Source organism: Heloderma suspectum, chromosome 15, assembly GCF_057233095.1.
Source record: "Heloderma suspectum isolate Gila_16-S chromosome 15, 16-S_ref, whole genome shotgun sequence".
Classification (NCBI taxonomy): domain Eukaryota; kingdom Metazoa; phylum Chordata; class Lepidosauria; order Squamata; family Helodermatidae; genus Heloderma; species Heloderma suspectum.
The window spans coordinates 19,370,577-19,391,529 of record NC_139472.1 but is presented as its reverse complement, the minus strand read 5'-3'; the positions used below and the strand labels follow the sequence as shown (position 1 = coordinate 19,391,529).

The 20,953-nt window shown below is 50.6% G+C and overlaps 1 protein-coding gene across 1 annotated transcript; it reads right to left on the bottom strand.

Moving 5' to 3' along the window:
- Window positions 1-1,347: 1,347 nt before the first annotated feature.
- DFFB (DNA fragmentation factor subunit beta) lies at window positions 1,348-20,062 on the bottom strand. Its single transcript, XM_084822167.1, has 7 exons — window positions 19,892-20,062; window positions 15,283-15,409; window positions 13,768-13,956; window positions 13,340-13,419; window positions 10,685-10,855; window positions 7,686-7,786; window positions 1,348-5,169 (listed from the first exon to the last, which is right to left on the bottom strand). Exons 1-7 carry the CDS (start codon window positions 19,997-19,999, stop codon window positions 4,950-4,952), a joined length of 996 nt encoding a protein of 331 aa, XP_084678293.1. The 5' UTR covers window positions 20,000-20,062; the 3' UTR covers window positions 1,348-4,949.
- Between the last annotated feature and the right edge of the window lie 891 nt (window positions 20,063-20,953).

The following is a 20,953-nucleotide window of genomic DNA, read 5'->3' as shown; positions in this document are numbered from 1 at the left end:
CAGTCCAGCACTCTCACCAGTACACTGGCTCTCTGGTTAGGCCTCATCTGGAGTACTGTGTCCAGTTCTGGGCACCACACTTGAAGAAGGATGCAGACAGACTGGAGAGGGTTCAGAGGAGGGCAACCAAGAGCCACCTGTCGGGGATGCTCTGACTTGGATTCCTGCATTGAGCAGGGGGTTGGACTCGACGGTCTTGTAGGCCCCTTCCAACCCTACGATTCTATGTCATGGGCAGTAGCCAATAACGACCTGAAGCAGGTGAGCCCAGGGGGTGGCCATCTCTCGATTCCTCTTCTGTGTGGACAGCAGGAACCCATCCAACCAAACAGCACTGATCTGTTTTCCCCTCAATGTACAGGTCCTTACATATAGTAGCAGCGTGAAGATCACTGCACTCTGTGGGTGGAAGACTGAGGATAGGTTTGAGAAACCCTGCATTACAGGGCACGAGCGGAGTGCAGTTTTATGTACCTTCTGCTCTGGGAGCCACAACGTTGCAGATCAGACGCTTTTTAGGCAGGGGTGGGAATTTGTGGCCCTCAAGATGATGTTGGACTCCACCACCCAGCTGCCCCAGCCAGCATGGCCAACTATCAGGGTTATCCCTCCCCAGCAGCAACCCTCATCCTGAAATCTCTCAAGCTCCCAGTCCAGCACTCTCACCAGTACACTCACCCACCCCAGAAGTAGGCTTTTAAAAAGCCTCCATTGACGCCACTCCATCCTCCCCATCCCTGCTTTAAACTAGTTGCCTCTGTGACATCAGCAGCCATTGCATCAACCCCCATTTATTTATTTATTGCATTTATATCCCACCTTTTTTCCTTTTGCAAGGAACCCAAGGCGGCTTACATTATCCTCTCCATTTTATCCTCACAACAACAACCCTGCGAGGTAGGTTGGGCTGAGAGTCTGTGACTGGCCCAAAGTCACCCAGTGAGCTTCCATGACCAAGTGGGGACTAGAACCCGGATCTCCCGGTTCCCAGTCCGTCACTCTCACCACTACACTACACTGGCTCTCTTCTTCCTCTTCTTTCCCCATCTTCCTCTCAGACCTATTTGCATGGCTAGCAACCAATGAACCCCACGCTGATGAGATGTTTGAGGCTCACAGGACCTTTTAGTGGTTGATTTCACTGCCACAGCCTGGGCCACAGTTTGGGAGCTGCTACTCCACCTTATGAATTGGAGCGGGTGGGGGAGGCTGGATTCTGTTTCAGAGCTCAGGGCAGGAAAGCGTTTTCTACAATCAAGTGTTCAGTTTTCCATTACTATTAACATTTGTACTACTTTGCGTATTGCCATCTCCCTTCCCAAGCAAAGACCCAGACATCCCCAGAGATTAGAGAAACCTTTCATTTTTTATTTTTAATAAAATACAAAACTGCTTTATTCCCTGAGGACCAGACTGTTGTAAGAACTGTTTCGTTTTATTTGCCCAGCAGGCAAGCTAAAGAGCAAGAGAAACAGCACAAAAGCCGGGCATACTTCTTAATCCCCTTGAGCTCATTGCGACTTACTTCTGAGTAAATGGCGCAGAGGACCATGATGGGACAGTACGTGTCGTTTGAGTGGTATACATAAAAGCACCAGATACTTTATGTCAACACTGAAATGCTACTGCATTGCATATCCAACTACAAAACTGATTTTTAGATCCTGAGAATTTTACTGATTTATTTTATTTACTTACTTCATTTCTATACCGCCCAATAGCTGAAGCTACTGATCTCACCCCCCCATCACACACAAAAATATTTTTTTACAATATTTATATACCGCTCCATATCTAGAACAACTTTCAGAGCAGTGAACACAAAAGATAAAACGGTAAGAGCATAAAAAGATTAAAACACCATATTAAAACTACACTTCCTATAAACAATGCCAATAAAGACCATGACTGGTCAATTAAGGAATGCCTCCTGGAAGAGTGCTGTTTGCGGGGGGCTCCAGAAACAACACAGTGTTGGTGCCTGCCTGACCTCCAGGGGCAGGGAGTTCCAAAGGGGGCCACCACGCTGAAGGCTCTTTTCCTGGTGGACCCCAATCGGGCCACAGGTCCATGCGGAACCACCAGGAGCAAGCCCTCCGATGACCTCAGTGACCAGGCAGGTTGGAAAGGGAGAAGGCGCCCTCTCAGGTATCCTGGTCCCGAGTTGTTTACGGCGTTGTACGCATGTACTAAAACCTTCAACCTGGCCCAGTAGGGAATAGGCAGCCAGTGCAGTTCCCTCAGCAAAGCAGTTGCATGCTGGAAAGGGGCAGCTCCCTACAACACCTGAGCTACATTCTGCACTAGCTCCAGCTTCCGGACCAGCCTCAAGGGCAGCCCCACATGGAGCGCACTGCAGTAATCCAGTCTTGAGGTTACTAATGCTTGTACCACTGTGGCTAAGCTGTCCTTGTCCAGGAGGGGCTGTAGCTGGCGAACCAGCCGAAGCAGGTAAAAGGCACTCCGAGCCACAGTGGCCAGTTGGGCCTCCGGCGACAATGATGGAACTAGGGATACCCCCAAGCTACGAACCTGATATTTCAGAAGGAGTGCGACCCCATCCAGAACAGGCAATGCGCCTATCTCCCAGACTCGGGAACCACTCACCCACAGGGTTTCTGTCATGCCAGGATTCAGCTTCAGTTTATTGGCCCTCATCCAGCCCATTAATGAGTTAAGGCACTGATCCAGGATTTACACTGTCTCTCCCGCTTCAGATGTCACAGGAAGACAGAGCGGCATGTCATCAGCATACTGATGGCACTTGGCTCCAAATCCCCTAATGACAGCTCCCTGCAGTTTCATATAGATGTTAAATAACATTGGAGGCAAGATGATCCCCTCCGGAACCCCATAGCTCAATTGCCAAGGGGGCAAAGAAAAGCCAATGTTACTCCCTGAAATCGGCCCCGTAGGTAGGACTGGAACCACTGTAGCACAGTGCCTCCAATACCCATCCCACGGAGTCAATCCAGGAGGATACCATGGTCGATGGTGTCAAAAGCCAATGAGAGATCAAGCAGAATTTCACTCCCCGTCTCTCTCTCGATAAAGATCATCCATCAGGGCGACCAAGGCTGATTCAGTCCCATAACCAGGACGAAACCCAAATTGAAATGGGTCTAGATAATCAGTATCCTCCAAGAGTGCCTTGGATATACTTCTAAAAAGGATAGCTCTGAGTTTTCTGTAATCAAATATTCATGATGGTCTCTCCCTACTTAAAAACCAAAAGGTACACAGAGCCTCAAGGGCAAGCTTATTTGGGGAGAGGAGGTAACAACCACACCTAAAACTTGCTCGCAAAGCATGGGTCCTGCCACTGAGCAATGGCTCCTCTTTTGCGGGCCTGTTGACTCGGTAGCAACCTCCCGCCCCGCCCTCTGCCTCTCCCCTGGTCACCCAGCAGAGAGATCTCCGACCCACCACCCGAACGTTCTGGAAACATCGCACTGAAATCGGCGGGAGGCATCTTTCGTTGTGTCAGGTGCAACACACCTGTGGCTTTCACAAAGCACTCGGAAGAAGGGCTGGGTCGTACCAGGCTTTGCAAGAGGTAAGAGAGAGTACAAGTCTCTCTCGTTGCTTTGGAATTCTCCAAGGGGGGACAAGGTCTCACTCCATCCACGACATAAAGAGTAATGTACTGATTGCAACATACAAGTATAAAAATTTTAACACTGAAAGAGCACTTGGGGAATACATTATCTGCCACATGGGTGATGGCACAGGTGTTAGCCAGTAGGCACTCACAGGGCTGCCAACTTTGGATTTCAAACATATTGCCCCCCTAGATGGAGACAGGCAGGTGGAACTGGTGCAAGAAGCTGGAGGAAGCTAATAGAATCATAGAATAGTGGGGTTGGAAGGGGCCTATAAGACCATCAAGTCCAACCCCCTGCTCTAGGCAGGAATCCAAGTGAGAGCATCCCCGACAGATGGGTGTCCAGCCTCCAGTGTGGGAGAGCCCACCACCGCCCCAGGTAATGGGTTCCACTGTCATCTTGCTCTAACAGTCAGGAAGTATTTCCTGATGTTCAGCCGGAATCTGGCTTCCTGTCACTTGAGCCCATTATTCTGTGTCCTGCACTCTGGGAGGATTGAGAAGAGGTCCTGGCCTTCCTCTCTGGGACAACCTTTCAAGGACTTGAAGAGCGCTATCCTATCACCCCTCAGTCTTCTCTTCTCAAGGCTAAACATGCCCAGTTCTTTCAGTCTCTCCTCGCAGGGCTTTGTTTCCAGTCCCCTGATCATCTTTGTTGCCCTCCTCTGAACCCTCTCCAGCTTGTCTGCATCCTTCTTCAAGTGTGGTGCCCAGAACTGGACACAGTACTCCAGATGAGGCCCAACCAGTGCTGAGTAGAGGGGAACTAGTACTTCGCAGGATTTGGAAGCTATGCTTCTATGAATGCAGCCCAAAAGAGCATTTGCCTTTTTTGCAGCCCAATCACACTGTTGGCTCATATTCAGCTTGTGATCTACAACAGTGCAATCCTTCTCGCTTGTCGTGTGGTTGAGCCACATATCCCCCATCTTGTAACTGTGCATTTGGTTTCTTTTTCCTAGGTGCAGAACTTGGCACTGATCCCTATTAAATGTCATTCTGTTGTCTTCTGCCCAGCGCGCCAGTCTATCCAGATCACTTTGAATTTTGTTTCTGTCTTCCAAAGTATCAGCTACCCCGCCCAATTTGGTGTCATCTGCAAATCTGATCAGCATTCCCTGCACCTCCTCCTCCAAGTCATTCATAACAATGTTGAAGAGCACTGGGCCCAGGACTGAGCCCTGCGGTACCCCACTTTACCCCTTTGGTAGAGTAAAGGGACAAGAACATATCAGGATATCTCCCCTCCTGGCCCAAACAACCATGTATAAGAGTTCTTCAGCACCCATCAAGTCAGTCCCCAGCCTTCGAAACCGGTCACTTTGCAAATGGCTTCCAAGAGGCATTACTTTCGGAGCCTGCGGATCTGTTTTTGTTTTCGGTAGATCTTCCTTTTGTCACAGCTGAGTTTGTGGGTGGCTTTCTTGTGGCATGCAATGTGGACTAGTTTCAAATTATCTACGGTGAACAATAAGCGGTAGAAATACTCCCAGTGCACCTCCCTGCCGTCGCAGCCCTTAATGGCTTCTGCTAAAGTTGGGAGGACCGTCCGTTTCTTCTCAATGCTGAAACAGAAAAGGGACGTCAACGTTTTAGGCCTTTTGGAATTTGGGTATACAAAAACAATTGTTGTTTTGATTGATTTTTTTAAACTGGTATTAGCTTGTTTAATGGTTTAATATGCTTTTAGCTGTTTAAATTATTTACTGTTTTATACTGTTTAAATTTATTTTATCTGTACGGTGCCAAGATCTTAATGATATAGGGCAGGGTGCAAATGTTTTAAATAAAATAAATAATAATAAATATTTCCCAGAGACCAAGGCAATGCACATTCCCTGCAAGGCTAGGAAGAAAAGCAAAAATCAACATCCTGTGAATATCAGGCTTCATGTGGATTTTTTAAAAGCAAGTTTCTAGCCCTCATGGCTTCAAAAGGTAGGCTTTAAAATGTATGTCTAATGCCTATATTCCTGGTGGCAAAGGAGAGGTTGGTGGGATTTCCAGAGATCAAGAGGCATAGCTGTTCCCCTCCTTCCCAAAACTAGCAGAGGCAAATTGATAATACAAACTAAAGTACGCACAACTCCACATCATGTTAAATGGGTCACAGAACTGCCCGCCTGTAGACTAATCCATCTGAGAGTCTCTCTTAGGGATAAAATAACCCATCTGTTGCTACAGCTATTGGTTTAAGAATATAAGAACCCTGCTGGGACAAAAACTGGTATTCAGAGGTAGATAGCTTTCGAACTTTGTGACTAGTAGCCATTGAACTCCCTTCCCTGAATCTTACTCCCTTTTAAAGCCCTTGGCCGTTACCAAGTCTCATAGCAGAAAGTTCCTTAAGGGCCCAAACTTATGTATGTTTCGACAGAAAAAAAGCCCTACAACTCCCAGCTTGCCCCAACTAGCCATGCTGGCCGGAGGATGCTGGGAGGTGTAGGACTTTTTTCCTGTCTAAACATGCACAGGATTGCACCCTACATTAATTATACACTGCTTGCGTTGTGGGGGGGAACACATCATAGGGTGACACCGAGTTCTTCTATTAAAGAAAACGTCAGGGCCAGCTCCAACTGCACTGCACACACACCCCACCCCACAGGGCTAACTGCCATCAATTGCCCTGAGGGAAAGAAGGGGGAGTGAGGGAGACAGGAGCAGACCAAGAAGCCCGGGCCTGCTCTAGTTGGCCTGCCCTGCCCCCCGCTCCCCCGGGAGATGAGAGGGGAAGCGGAGCTATTCCACCAGCCTGCTGGCAGTCTACTTTTTTTTTCCCTCCTCCCTCCCCATCCTTTTTTCCTTGTGTGTCGTGTCTTTGCAGATTGTAAGCCTGCGGGAAAGGACTGCCTTGCTTGGGTGACTGATTTGCAAGGAGCTTCCAGGACCTTTTCCAGCTAAGCAAGGGGATTAAAAAAAAAAAAAAAACTTTAAATACATGTTAGGGAAGAGGAAAAAATACGTCTCTCTCCCTCTCTACTTTCTGTACACCCTTCCATATTTTAACAATTTCTGTAGCTTTCGCTCACTGGGAAGTTCATCTACCCCACTGGATTGTTTTGGCTTCCTATTCACACTCAGACGTTGCTGCACAAGATTAGAGGTTAGTTCTTTTTATTCGTGTTCTGAGGGAAGGAGGAAGGCGGTTTTTAAGGCATTCTGCATCTTCGGAGGCAGGCATCATTAGGGATGGCTGTTGCAGGGAAATCCTGTCCACTTCTGGCTCGACAGATCCCCACAGCGCCCCTGAGCTGCCAAGCATTTGCAAGCTGAGCGGCGGGTCAGATCACGAAACTCAGGAACTTTCCAGCCTTTTTTTTAAACCCACGAGCTGCAACTTGCACAAAATCGCAAGTATATTTACGGAAATCACGATTTGCACAAAATGCCGCTATAAGGTGTAAATGACCATTTACGCTTGCAATTTTGCACACACTGCACTATTTATGGCCGCAATCTTGTGCAAATCACGAGTTCCATTAATATTTATGCCCGCGATTTTGCGCGAATCGCAATTTGCACACATTTTAAAAAGCAGAAAACTGCACGCTTGCCCGACTTGGTGTGCGTCGAGTCGGGCAAGTCCGAGGATCCACGAGCCAGAATCGGGGGGACCGAGCTGGCAAAAACTTGCTGAGCTCTACCCCCCAGCCAGATTCCTCCATCCCTTGGCATCATCAGGTTCCCTCTAAGACAGGGATAGGCAAGACCCACTTGCACTGCCCGTGGGTCTCCCCCCCGCATTTTAAAAATCCCAATGGTGTCTGTAGTGGCTACACTATGATGCCCGATGGCTAAATTTCCCTTCTTCGCAAGCTAAATTTGGCTCTTTTCGCACTCCATAGCCACTGTGGAAAGCCAAAAGGGTCGCATTTAGCTTGCAAACAATTTGAGAGCTTTTTGTCTTGTTTTTAGGGCGCCCCCCAGACCACACAGCTCGCTGCAGGTTTCCGAGGAATAAAACTGGCCTCCAGACATCTGGAGGTTGGCCACCTTTGCTCCAAGAAAAAAAAAGAAGCCGTTTGCTCGTGCCAAACGGTGATGAGTACGATCCAACCGATCTTGGCCCTCTACATACACGTGATCGAGGTTCCAAGTGCTGAAAAGGATCCGGCTTTCTTTGTTCCCGTAGGGATTGATGGAGTGTCTGCCAGGGCAATCATCAGCGTCAAAAGGACCCTGTGGAGATACAATACCAAGCAACCAACGCTGAAAGCCCACGAGGCTTGGGAATACACAGACTTGACTGGTGCCTGTGTTATATTTGTTATATTTTTCTACAGTCTCCCACTTTTCGTTTAAAAAAAAATCTCCTTGCATGCAATAAAGTACCTAATCAGGAAGAAGGCTGCACTGAAATCTGCCTTCTTGATGTGCTAGATTTCCAGCTGTAGGGAGTTTTGTTTATGTGTGGTGCATGACGCGACTATTCTTCCCTATAGTCTCCACGGGACCTTCAAGGGACAATAGTTGAAACAGCAGCAGCTAAGGCAGCTTTTCCCAGCCTGAAGCTCTCCAAATGTTTTGGACCACAACTCCCAGCATTGGCCATGCTGGCTGAGGCTGATGGGAGTTGAAGTCCAAAACATTTGGTGAGCACCAGTTCAGGGAAGGCTGATCTTAAGGCCTGGGGAGTGGACATTTCTATTACACACCCCTCAGACTTTTTATAAGTCACCACCAACGTATTACATGCTAGTATATATTCTCTCTCATTTCTGGGTCAGCCACCTTGGGGGCCTGTCACCATACCAAAAGTGGGGGCAGGGGGATATATTTATTTTGAATAAATAAATATATTTTTTAAAAACACGACAGGCCCACAGTCTCAAACGGTGCAGTCTAGAAGGGACTAGCTTGCAGGTGGAGGAAGAACATTGAAAAAGAAGGAAACAGCCTCCCTTGCATAAAAGAAAATCCCTGCAAAGAGAAAGCTAGCACATCAGGGGAAAATGACAGACCCCTGATGGGGAGGGGCGGAGCCTGAGTCTGGTCAAGGGGAGGAGCCTGATGGATTGCAGGCAGGAGCAGAGCTAAGAGCAAAAGCTTTCCTCTGGCTGTGAAGGGAGCACAAACGCCCAGCAGGCCCTGCAACAGGAGGGGGCGGAGTGTCCCGAACAGGGCCCCCCCGCAGCCCAAGTCTGGCACCTCAGCAACTCCACCACCAAAGAGGCGTTTCTGCCAAGGGCCTTGCAGACAGAGCTGCATCTTAAGGGCGCACCCTTGGCTGCAATACAAGCCCCGGAATGCAACTCCGCCCTCTACCAGCTGACCGCCCCTCACCGACAGAGGCTGGGGACTTCAGCCGGAGCAACGTAGCCTGGCTGCGAGAGGATCCTGCCAGGCTGGGATCCTACGCTGCTGCCTTTGGAGCGTGGCCTCCTGCCCGCAGGGGATTCCGATATCGGCTAATGGCCTTTCTGATCTCTTCGGCTGCGGCTCCTGAAACTTTAGCTGTCCCTGACCTGGACGTGCCTTTGACCTGAGAGCTCACTCCACCCCCCGCCCCCAGACTTTCAGGCCTGACCCCCAACTGATGTGGCTGTGGTTATGAAACGGCACACTAGGCCCGCACCCGACAACCTGAGCCCTTATCAGCGTGTGGCACAGAGTTGGGAGGGACAGCCCACACCGTAGTAAGGGAGCAAAGGGATGGATTCGTTTGATCTCAGAAGCTAAGCAGGGTCAGCTCTAGTTGGTACTTGGATGGGAGACCGCCTGGGAATCGGGCTTCCTGCACTGAGCAGGGGTTGGACTCGAGGGTCTTGTAGTCCCCTTCCCACCCTATGATTCTATGACGACGAGCAAAGGGCTGGATGCACCCGATCTTGTCTGATCTCGGAAGCTAAGCAGGGTCAGCCCTGGTTGGTACTTGGATGGGAGACTCCCTGGGAATCGGGCTTCCTGCATTGAGCAGGGGGTTGGACTCGAGGGTCTTGTAGGCCCCTTCTAACCCTATGATTCTATGATTCTATGAAGACAGGATCAAGAGGCAAGAGGAGCTAGGCTGGCTGGAACACTGGGCTGAAACCAACAAGGTGAAAGTCAGGAGAAAGGAATGTAACATCTTGCATTTAGGTGCAAAGACACAAGTATAGGATGGGAGGGAACCTGGCTTGGCAGCAGTGCACATGAAAAGGACCTAGGGATCTTCAACCTGCTGGCTGGGGAATGCTGGGAGTTGTGGGACTTTTTTCTGCCTGAACATGCATAGGATCGCGCCCCTAGTGGATCTCAAGCTGAACATGAGCCAGCAGTGTGATGCGGCAGCTAAAAAAGTGAATACAGCCTTGAGCTGCATTAACTGAAGCAGAGTGTCCTGATCACAGGAAGAAATAGTTCTGTTCTGCATCACACAGGCCGCATTTGGAGTCCTATGTCCAGTTCTGGGTGCCACATTTTAAGGACGCCTACAAACCAGACTGGGTCCAAAGAAGGGTGCCCAGGATGGTGAAGGGTCTGGAAACCCAGTCTTACAAGGAACAGTCGAAAGAGCTGGGCATGTTTTGCCTAGAGAAGAGAAGATTCGGGGAGACAAGACAGCTGTCATCAAATATCTAAAAGGCTGTAAGATGGAGCAAACGTGTTCACTGTTGCTCCCGAGGGCAGGACTAGAACCAAGGGGTGGAAATCACAGGGAAGCAGATTCCAGCTAAACAATAGGGGAAACTTCCTAACAGGGAGGGCTGTTCAGCAGTGGAACAGACTCCCTCGAGAGGTGGCAGGTTCTCCTTCGCTGGAGGCATTTGAGCAGAGGCCGGACAGCCGACTGTCAGAGATGCTGTAGTTGCAGCCTGCAGTGCAGAGCCCACATTGAGCAGGGGGTAAGACTAGATGATCTCTGAGGGCCCTTCCAACTCTAGGATTCTATGAGCTACCCAGAGCACAGCACATGCCTGCGTCTGCTGACTTCATAAAAGTTTGCGCAGCTGGCCCAGAAGTCAAAAGTACTGGCTGAAGGTGACTGAGGTTTGGTTTCTCTTATTTGGGGACACTGTATCTGTAAGAACTCTGTTTGAAGATGGCCCCACACAACGCATCAAGCTTTGTTTTTCCCGGAACCAGTTTAAAACTTACTTGACAAGAGAACCAGCCCTCTGGCGTGCAAAGGCAGGCCTGGTCGCCCTCGCTCCTGTCGAAATAACAGCCATGGTACCTCTCCAACTTCAACTGCTCCAGCATCTTTTCCACAATCCGTTTAAATTTCGCTTGGACAGAAGGGTGGATGGCAGAAGCGTAGCTGCCAACCTTTGGGAGAAACAAAAACAGGAACCGAGTATTTATTTATCTGGAGGTTTCTGCCCCACGCTCCCTTCGCCAATCTGATGCCCTCCAAATGTTTTGGACTACAACTCCAAGTATTCCTGATTATTGGCAGTGCTGGGTCTGCACTAGGAAAGCTGTCCTAATGGGTCTGCAAGCTGGCATTTAGAGATTCATGGGAGGATTAAATACCAATCAAAACCATAATCAAAACACAACACGATAAATCAAAGAAGCGGTAAAGTCAAACAGGAGAACAAGGTATTTCCCTTGAACAAGAAATCAGAAACCCAAACGCCTCACTGAAAAAGAACTACCTTAGCCAAGCTTCATAACATCAGGAAGGAGGGAGGTGAATAAACCTCTCGGGGGAGTAATATTATAGTATAACTGTATTTGCCTTCTGCTTACAAATTCAAGGGTTAAGTGTAGCACAAATATAGGGCAACTGTTTTAGTTGTCCAAAGAGTTTAATACATTAGCATGAGCGTTCATGGGTTATCTCTGGTGTTTAATAATGCAAGTGGACCCAATGGGGCTATCCAGCACAAGCAAGGGCAAATAAACGTGCACATCATCAAATGCTGTTTATTTGAGCTCTTGCATCAAGTGCCCAAAAGCCACTTACATCAGCCAAACAGGACTATCTTTAAAACAAAGATTAAATGGGCACAAATCAGACATCAAGCACAAGAACACCAATAAACCTGTCAGTGAGCGCTTTAACCTCCCGGGATATACTATCACGGACCTGCTGGTATGGCAGCAGCAGTTCTAAAGAAACTGAAATCAGGGGCTTGCGTGGAACATGAGATTGCAGAACGAGAGATGATAACGGAATTTGATTGTGTTAATCAGGGACTCAATAGGGACTATGGTTTCTATGCACACTACAAAGACTCTTAGCGCACCTTGCGTTTTGCAACTGTTGCTGATGAGAATGGAAGGCTTCCTGCAGATCTCCCGGTTTCACTGTCTTTTCAGACTCACAGCCTCCAGTTCCACTTACAGCACCTGATGAAGTGGGTTGCGTCCCACAAAAGCTCATGCTAATTTATTAACCTCTCCGAGGAGGTTGTTCCACGGCTGTGGTACCACCACCAACAAGGCCCTGTCCCTGAGAAGCCTCTGCCATATTCCAGATGGTAAGATATTCTGGAAGAGAAACTCTCGAGGAAGATCGTGACGTGCAGGCAGGTTCACAGGGGAGCAGGCAGTCCTCCACAGGTCCCGAGCCTTAAGGGCTGTCAATGTTAAAGCCAGCACTTTGAAGTGGGCCCGGAGACTGACTGGAGGCCGGCAATGAAGTCCTAAAACCAGCAGGGCATCCTCCGCACTGTTGCCTCCTGGCCTCACCCCAGGGGCTAGTGCCAAATACCCAAACCAGGCAACAAGTCCACCCACCCACTGGAGGGGGGTTCCGCTCCTTCCCCAGCTGCGCAAACTTGGCAGAAACAGCTGCAGGGACTGGGGGTGGCACCACTTGCCCTGGGGGGCCATTCCTCTTCTGGAAAAGGTGCTGCTGGTGAACCAGCCCGGGGGAGGGGAGGGGAGGGGGAGGTTTCTATACCGCCTAGTGCAGCCTTCAGCAACCTGGTGCTGTCCAGGTATATTGGATTCCAACTCCCATCATTCCCAACGAACATAGCCATTGCTGGCTGGGAATGATAGGAGCTGCAGTCCAACACATCTGGAAGGAACCAGGCCAAGGAAAACAGGCCTAGTGTGTCCTCTGGCTGCGAGGAGCGTGTGTGGTGTCATGGCTAGAGTGCTGGAGCACGATTGGGGAGACCCAGCTTCGGGTCCCCGCTCAGCCATACAGCTCGGTGGCTGGCTGTCACTCTCGCTCAGTCAAAACCACCTTGTAGGCCTGTTGTGAGGATAAAAATGGGTGGTGGGGAGGGACCGTGGGCATGGCTTTGAGCTCCTTGGAGGAAAGATGGATGGATTACTAGTCCTGATGGCTCTGTGCTACCTCCAGTACCAGAGGCAGTGAGCCTACGGGCACCAGTTGCTGGGGAACATGGGTGGGAGGGGGCTGTTGCGCTCGTGTCCTGCTTCATAGAATCACAGAATAGTAGGGTTGGAAGGGGCCTACAAGGCCATCGAGTGCAGGAATCCAAGTCAGAGCATCCCTGGCAGGTGGTGGTCCAGCCTCGACATGAATGCCTCCAGCGTGGGGGAGCCCACCGCCTCCCCAGGTCATGGGTTCCACTGTTGTCTTGCTCTAACAGTCAGCTTGTGGGTTTCCCGTGGGCAGCTGGCTGGCCACTGTGCGAACAGATTGCTGGACTAGATGGACCCTTGGCCTGATCCAGCAGGGCTCTTCTCATGTTCTTATGATAGCTAGATCAGAACAGCTGACTGAAACCAAACCAGAAGGTCCTTCAGGCCTCCGATACACGAGGCCTAAAGAAACCCACGGCGCCACCAACCCTTAGAACTGAGCAGCTGTATCGAAAGCGTTACCTCTTTCATGTAACCTCGGATCCTGCTCGCACAGCTGTAGCGCATGTAACTGGACTTGGTCTTGAAGCGGGTTTCAACCCCTAGGAGAGACAGACAGATGATCAGTAGCCCTCTGGCCCCAGCAGGTCTCAAGGAGAGCCTTCCGTTGACTGCAGTGATGAAGAATCTTCCAAAATCTGGGAGGAGGAGAAGCTCCTATTTGAGCTTCTTCAAGTTCCTAGTCCTTATGGAGGTTTTCCCAAAGCCTTGATAACCTGGAACACGAGGGGGTCTCTGGGTTTCTCCCCCATGTTAAAATTGGAGCTACATTTCACTCCAGGCACCAACAGCCTCAATTCCAAAGGGTCAAGGAAAGGAGAAAGGCAAGCAAACTACCTGAGCATACAAAAAACAACTCCGGGGTGTGTCTGCAGCCGGAGAGGGCTCACCTTCAAACCACGTCTCATCTTCCTCTCTACTTTCCGCAGAAATATTTTCACTGAGATTCTGAATAAGGTCTGCCAGCAGTTTCCGTCTCTTGGGGGCTTCCTCATCAGAGAGCAGACCCCGAGCCGCACGAACAATGGCGTCAGTCTGGCTGGAAAATGCATGAAGAAAGCACTGGATCTCACTCACATCTGCAGGGTTGCGGGGGCAGGAGGGACCAAGGACACCAGCAATTATTCAGTGTTGCCTTCCTTATCCTCATTGTCACAATGATTACTTTTAATGACAATATCTAACTGTCACACGTTCAAAGCACTTCACGTGCACGATCTAGTCGGAATCCTTACAAACAACCCTGTAATGTAAGTCAGTATTATTATGCCCATTTTGCAGATAGAGGGACTGAGGCTGAGAGGAAGGCTTGCCTACGTTCACAATGAGCCATCATGGCAGAGATGAAATTCAAACTGGGGATGTCCTGATTCTTCGTTCAGTCTCTGAATTACTGTGCTACACTAGCTCTCATATATAAATGAAATGTCTCAATAAGATGCTTTTTTCTGTATTTAAGTTGAATTAAGTAAACACTGAAATACAGGGTACTCCCATTATGAGAAAATGTCTCATACCAAGTCTGAACTTTGTGTTTTTCATACATTTAAAGCACAATCCTATGTATGTCTACTCAGAAGTAAGTCCCACTGAGTTCAGTGGAGGTAAATGGGTACAGCATTGCAGCCTTTGTCTGTAAATTGCCTTTTAAAAAATAACAAAAGAAAATATCTGGGATTCAACCCACTTGTTCTATCTGGCAACTCTTGAGCATTTCTTGGTGCTAAATAAGAAAGAGCGACTTCTCATCTGTGAGCCGCCCTTTCCTTGGCTAATTTGCAGTGATGCTGTGGAATGTTCACAAATAATCTGACTGCCATACTGGAATGCTCATAGAAGAGAATTCTTAACAATACGTAGAGCTGATGGGTAGGTCTGAGATGAAGGCAGAGAAAGAGAGAGAAAAGCCACAAGGGCTTAAGGAGAGGAAGGACTGGATGCTATAGGTAGAAAAGGAGATGGCATAATAGGCACTGCGAAAGGCGGGAATGAGGAATGGAAAGGTAAGAAACTAAGCCTTAATTTCATGTGCTGAGTTAAACTTATATGAAAAATTATCACCTACCTGGTTTCTAGCTGTGGGTTTACAGATGTGGGTTTAAAAATGGGGACTCATTTAGTGTTCAGATAACTTGTCTTTTTCAAGTGCCTATATTTTTTCCTGCATACATTTATTATTTCTTTCCTTTACACAGAGCGAAGAATTAGCAATAGCCCCAATTTTGTTTTTCAAGGAGTTTTATGTGCACCTTGAAAGTTTGTGCACTATTCCAACAGCAATATTGTCCTGGTAACAATATTGCGTCATTTCCTGTGAGGGTGTGCGCTCACACACATCTGCACACGCATGAGAAATGTGAACGTTTTCAAGTAATGGGAGAAACAGGACCCTCTGCCGTACTTACAGCCGTGCCAGTCCTCTCCTGGGGCTAACAAGATCAGCTCTGAATGATCTGGAATTTTCGAAAAATAAGCTTCCGTCACCTCCGTGCCATCCTCATATAGACACAGCCGGGAGCCAGAGAAAGGAAGCTGTTGGGGATGTCGCACATTTTAATCCATTTTTTATTCCGAATTTTAACAAAACAAAACAAAAAAGGTAACAAAGCCAAAAAATTAAAACTATAACAACATATTCTAAAATCCTCAGTTCAAATATTACAATATTCTAGGGAGAAAAAAAGAGAAAAAGAATAGGTTACACATAAACGTCAGTAAAAGCAGACCAGCTATCCGAATATAAGTCCATTTGCTAGTTACACCTATATACCGCTCTTCCAAAGGTTGCTAGCATTGTTAAGTCTTCAATCCATTGCATTATTGGAGGTGAGCTTTTATCCTTCCAGTATCGTAGCATCAGACTTTTAGCAACCAAGACTAGAATCAGGGAGTCGGCAGAGACCCAAGGCAAGGTAGCCACCAAACTGCCCCACTGAGACCACTTAATCTAGAGCACTGTGGCTCTGTTCAGACATCATGCTAAATTAGGGGTGGGGAACCACAGGTCCGTGGGCCAAATCCGGCCCTCCTGTGATTCCAGTGTAGCCCTCCAGGTTCCCCTTCCCCCCCAACCACCTTTCCCATTCTAAAAGGTTGAAGCCCCTCTCCTAAAGCTCAGTTACTGGCTTAAGTATGGCTTGGCGCGACATCGGAATTGATGAGCCATGGAAGGGCCATAGCCCAGTGGTAGAGCACGTCCTTTGCATGCAAACGTTTCCAGGATCAGTCCACAGGTCCCAGGGAAAGACTTCTGCTGGAGAGACCCGGCCAGTCAGTGTGGGCAATACTGTGCTAGATGGTCCAGTCCACTGATTCATATCAGGCAGCTTCCGAAGTCTGTGCGTCCCTACGCTGCTTTTCAATCACTGTCCGAACCATGGTTTGGAGCAGGGGTGGGGAACCTTTTTTGGCCCAGGGCCTGCATTTGTGAAGAGACTTGGGGGCCATATTCCAGCAACAGGCCGGGCTGAGGACACAAGATAAGGCCCTGTCGTCCTTCGTAATTGGGGCATTCTCCCACCAAGCATACAAAACGCAGCTCAAGTCTAGGCCCGCCTACTCAGGAGTAAGCCCCAGCGCAACAGCTGTCATGCTCGCAAAACCACCAGCTCAGCCCTATGCAAGTTCAAGTGCCTTTAAATACCCTCTTACCTCCCAGCACTGATCATGGATAACACCAGAAGTTGGTTTGCCAGATGGGGAACCTCTCCTCGAGCCTCATCTAGCCCGTGGGCCAGAAGTTCCCCATCCCTGGTTTGAAGCATTGTGAGCAAGCGTTGGGCTCGGATGCCCCTCGTTCTCCTAAGCTCCTCCTTGCTCCCCATTTTAATCAAACCATAGTTTGCCATTACACCCCAACTGGCAAACTGTGGTTTGCACTTTCCCTCACTTTCCCCTGTGGTTTGGAGCACAGGCTCACTAGATGGAATGCGTTGGCACACTGGATCTGATTAATGCAGGAAGTCGTGAATTAACTTCCGTTGGAGAGAGGAGGAAAAGGGAAAGCGAGCGCATGAGCACAGCGCTCACTCTAGATCCTCTGGCCCCTGAGACTGTCGGAGTGCAGCCTCAGAAACGAAGACCTGGTTCACACGGAACCCTAAACCATGATTTAGTGGTACGGGGACAAGGCTCGACAAGTCTGGGCAAAACGTCCAGCTTCCGCGCTCCTCCCAGCCCTCCCGTCATCCTGCAGGGCCAGGAGGAGAACTTCTGCCCTTCACTTTTAAAGAATCATGACTCTGCGTTACTTTCCAATCGATAATCCTGGTTTAAGACAAACAACAGTTAGTTTAACAAGCCGGCTTCTGAAACCATGTTTGATGTCAGCTTGTTTAGTAACCGACCGGAGTTCGCTTTAAACCAGGATGTCCAGTTTGAACACAGTGCTAAGCCAAGAATCTTTAAGAGTAAAACTAATCTTGGCAGAAATCCTCCTCCTGACCACACGGGAGGGGAAGGGGGGGGCATGCAAGCTTTGCTCAGGATGGTTGAGTCTTGTAGCAGTAAACCATGGGTGGGCAGGGGCAGTTGTGTGAACACAGCCTAAGGCTAGCAGTAGGTTTGCACACCATGCTTTATACCATCCTTCCCTGACCTGGTGCCATCCAGATGTGACGGACTGTCTGCCGTGCTGGCTTTGAATGACGGGAGCTGCAGTCCGACACATCTTGAAGGCACCAGGCTGTGGAATGCTGCTTTATACGAAGTGGAGCTCCGCACACTGCCTGTATTAAGAAACCACATTACACTCGCCTCCAGGTACTGCCACACCACAGAGACGAGAGTGGGCTGTGGATGCCGTGCTGGAGGGAAAATGAAAGCAGACAAGCTGATCTGACTTCTGCTACTATGTTTGGGGAGGCGCAAGCCAGATTTTCGGGTGCGAGCCTCTGGCCCAAACCCCACAGTCCGAATTGCAGCGTTTTGACATAAGCTGCACAGATGCCGAAAAAGGTCTTTACAGCACAAAGAGCTCCAGAGGAGGCAGGCCATATGCTGGAGGAGAAGGGGAGGAAGTTCTGGGGACGTTGGAAAGTTTGGTGACATTTTAATTGGTCTTAATGAAAGCCAGGGCAGCCACTCCTGCAGAGACACAGTGGGGAGCCTCCTCTCTGGGTGGCGCTTTGGCCTTTACAAAGGCCAGGGCGGCCACTCCTGCAGAGACACAGCGGGGAGCCTCCTCTCTGGGTGGCGCTTTCGCCTTAATAAAGGCCAGGACAGCTACTTTTGCACAGGCACAGCAGAGAACCTCCTCTCTGGGTGGTGCTTTGGTTAATAAAGGCTGGGGCAGCTAAGGTAAAGGTGTCCCCACCCAGTCGTGTCCGACTCTAGGGTGCGATGCCCATCCCCATTTCTAAGCCGAAGAGCCAGCGCTGTCCGAAGACGCTTCCGTGGTCACGTGGCCGGCATGACTGAACACCGAAGTGCACGGAACGCTGTTACCTTTCCCGCCGAGGCGGTACCTATTTATCTACTTGCAATTTCTTGCTTTCAAACTGCTAGGTTGGCAGGAGCTGGGACTGAAGACGGGAGCTCACTCCGTCACGCGGCACTCGGGTCTCGAACTGCTGTCCTGCCGACCTTCCGGTCTGCAGTTCAGCGTCTTAACCACGAAGCCACCGCGGCCCCACTCTTGCACAGACACAGCTGCAAATCTCCTCTCTGGGTGGTGCTTCAGCCTTAATAAAGGCCAGGGCGGCCACTCCCGCAGAGACACAGCGGGGAACCTCCTCTCTGGCTGGCGCTTTGGCCTTAATAAAGGCCAGGGCGGCCACTCCCGCAGAGGCACAGCGGGGAGCCTCCTCTCTGGGTGGCGCTTTGGCCTTAATAAAGGCCAGGACAGCTACTCTTGCACAGGCACAGCGGAGAACCTCCTCTCTGGGTGGCGCTTTGGTCAATAAAGGCTGGGGCAGCTACTCTTGCACAGACACAGCGGCAAACCTCCTCTCTGGGTGGTGCTTTGGCCTTAATAAAGGCCAGGGCAGCCACTCCTGCAGAGACACAGCGGGGAGCCTCCTCTCTGGGTGGTGCTTTGGCCTTAATAAAGGCCAGGGCGGCCACTCCCGCAGAGACACAGCAGGGAACCTCCTCTCTGGGTGGTGCTTTGGTCTTAATAAAGGCCAGGGCGGCCACTCCCGCAGAGACACAGCGGGGAACCTCCTCTCTGGGTGGCACTTTGGCCTTAATAAAGGCCAGGACAGGTACTCTTGCACAGGCACAGCGGAGAACCTCCTCTCTGGGTGGCGCTTTGGTCAATAAAGGCTGGGGCAGCTACTCTTGCACAGACACAGCGGCAAACCTCCTCTCTGGGTGGTGCTTTGGCCTTAATAAAGGCCAGGGCAGCCACTCCCGCAGACACACAAAGGGGCACCTCCTCTCTGGGTGGTGCTTTGGCCTTAATAAAGGCCAGGGTGGCCACTCCCGCAGAGACACAGTGGGAAACCTCCTCTCTGGGTGGCGCTTTGGCCTTAATAAAGGCCAGGGCAGCCACTCCTGTAGAGACACAGTGGGGAGCCTCCTCTCTGGGTGGCGCTTTGGCCTTAATAAAGGCCAGGACAAGTACTCTTGCACAGGCACAGCGGAGAACCTCCTCTCTGGGTGGTGCTTTGGCCTTAAAAAAGGCCAGGGCGGCCACTCCCGCAGAGACACAGCAGGGACCCTCCTCTGGAGGGGGGGGTCTGGTCTTAATAAAGGCCAGGGCAGCCTCTCCTGCAGAGACGCAGCGGCGAGCCTCCTCCCTGGGTGGCGCTTCGGGCCGCCAGGAAATTCCGGCCGCGCAGCAGGCAGCTGAGCACCCGCCAGAACTTATTTACTCGTGCTACGACCCCCGCCAGCCCCGGGCAGCACGGCCCATCGCGCCGCCAGGGATTGTGGGAGTCGTAGTCCGACGCTCCCGCCGCGCGGGCTCCTCGCGGCGCGCGGCCTGCCCAGGGCCCGCAGTCCCGCGCGGCGCCGGCAGGGGGCGCTGCTCGCGCCGGCCCCGCTGCGGCCCCCGCCGCCGGCCCCGCGCACCTGCAGGAGAGCGCAGGCCTTGGAGAGCAGCTCCGCCAGGCCTCTCGCCGCCACCCCGTATCGCCGCTCGCCGCTCGGCCGGCGCACTCTGAACCCCTTGCGCGCCATCGCGCCGAGGCGGGGCCGCCCTCGGCCCGGGAGCCGCGGGCCCTTATTGGCCGCCGGGCGGGTCCATCAAGAGATGGCCCCGCCTTCGCCCAGTTAAAGGAGCAGCGCCTCATTTTTACGTGCAGCATCTTCTCAGGTCTAGGAGGAAACTCGCCAGAAAAGATATTTCTTGGCTGTTTTGTTCAGGGGCAACGCACGCTTGGATCGACGGACGCGCCTGGCTATTTTATTCGTAGTTTATTCTGAGCGCATGCGCAGAAGCGGACTCCCGCTTCTGAGGAAAGCAACGGCCGGCTCGGATGGTCCCGAGTACGCATGCTCGCGGCGTCCTCGCTTTCGCCCTGCCGGCTCAGGGAGGGGGCGCGGCCTTTTGACGCATGCGCGGTAGGCCGTTCTAGCAGCAAGGGCGTTGCCAAGGCAAAGGAAAGGCCGTGCCCATAGAAGTAGAACAAATAGAGTCACACACCCTCCGTCTCGTAATAGACACTTCCGGTAAAAAATTAAAGTTTCCCCCCCACACACACCGCGCTACACAGAGACAAATTCAGTAACCCATCTCGTTGTCTGGATAGGCGAATTACGAGTACAACGTTGGAAGACAGTGTGGAGTAGTGGTTAAAGTCAGTAATTAAGGTTGGAGAGATTCAGACTAATGTCTATGAAGCTTAATGGGTGGCTGTGGGCCAGCAAGTATCACTCAGCTCAACCTGCCTCACAGGGTTGTTGTTAGGACACAAAAAATGGCAGGGGAACACGACCACGCAGGGCACCGTGACCTTCTTGGTGGGTTTTCATCTTACGAAGTGAGAACTGCTTGCAGAAATTAATTGGGAAATCTAGAATCGGAAAGTAGCTGTGATTGGACACCAGGTACGGTGTCTACCCCAAACAAAAGGAAGCAGTAATAGCAAAAGTAACATAAACTCCCCCTTCATGGATCTCTGCCTTGTTGTG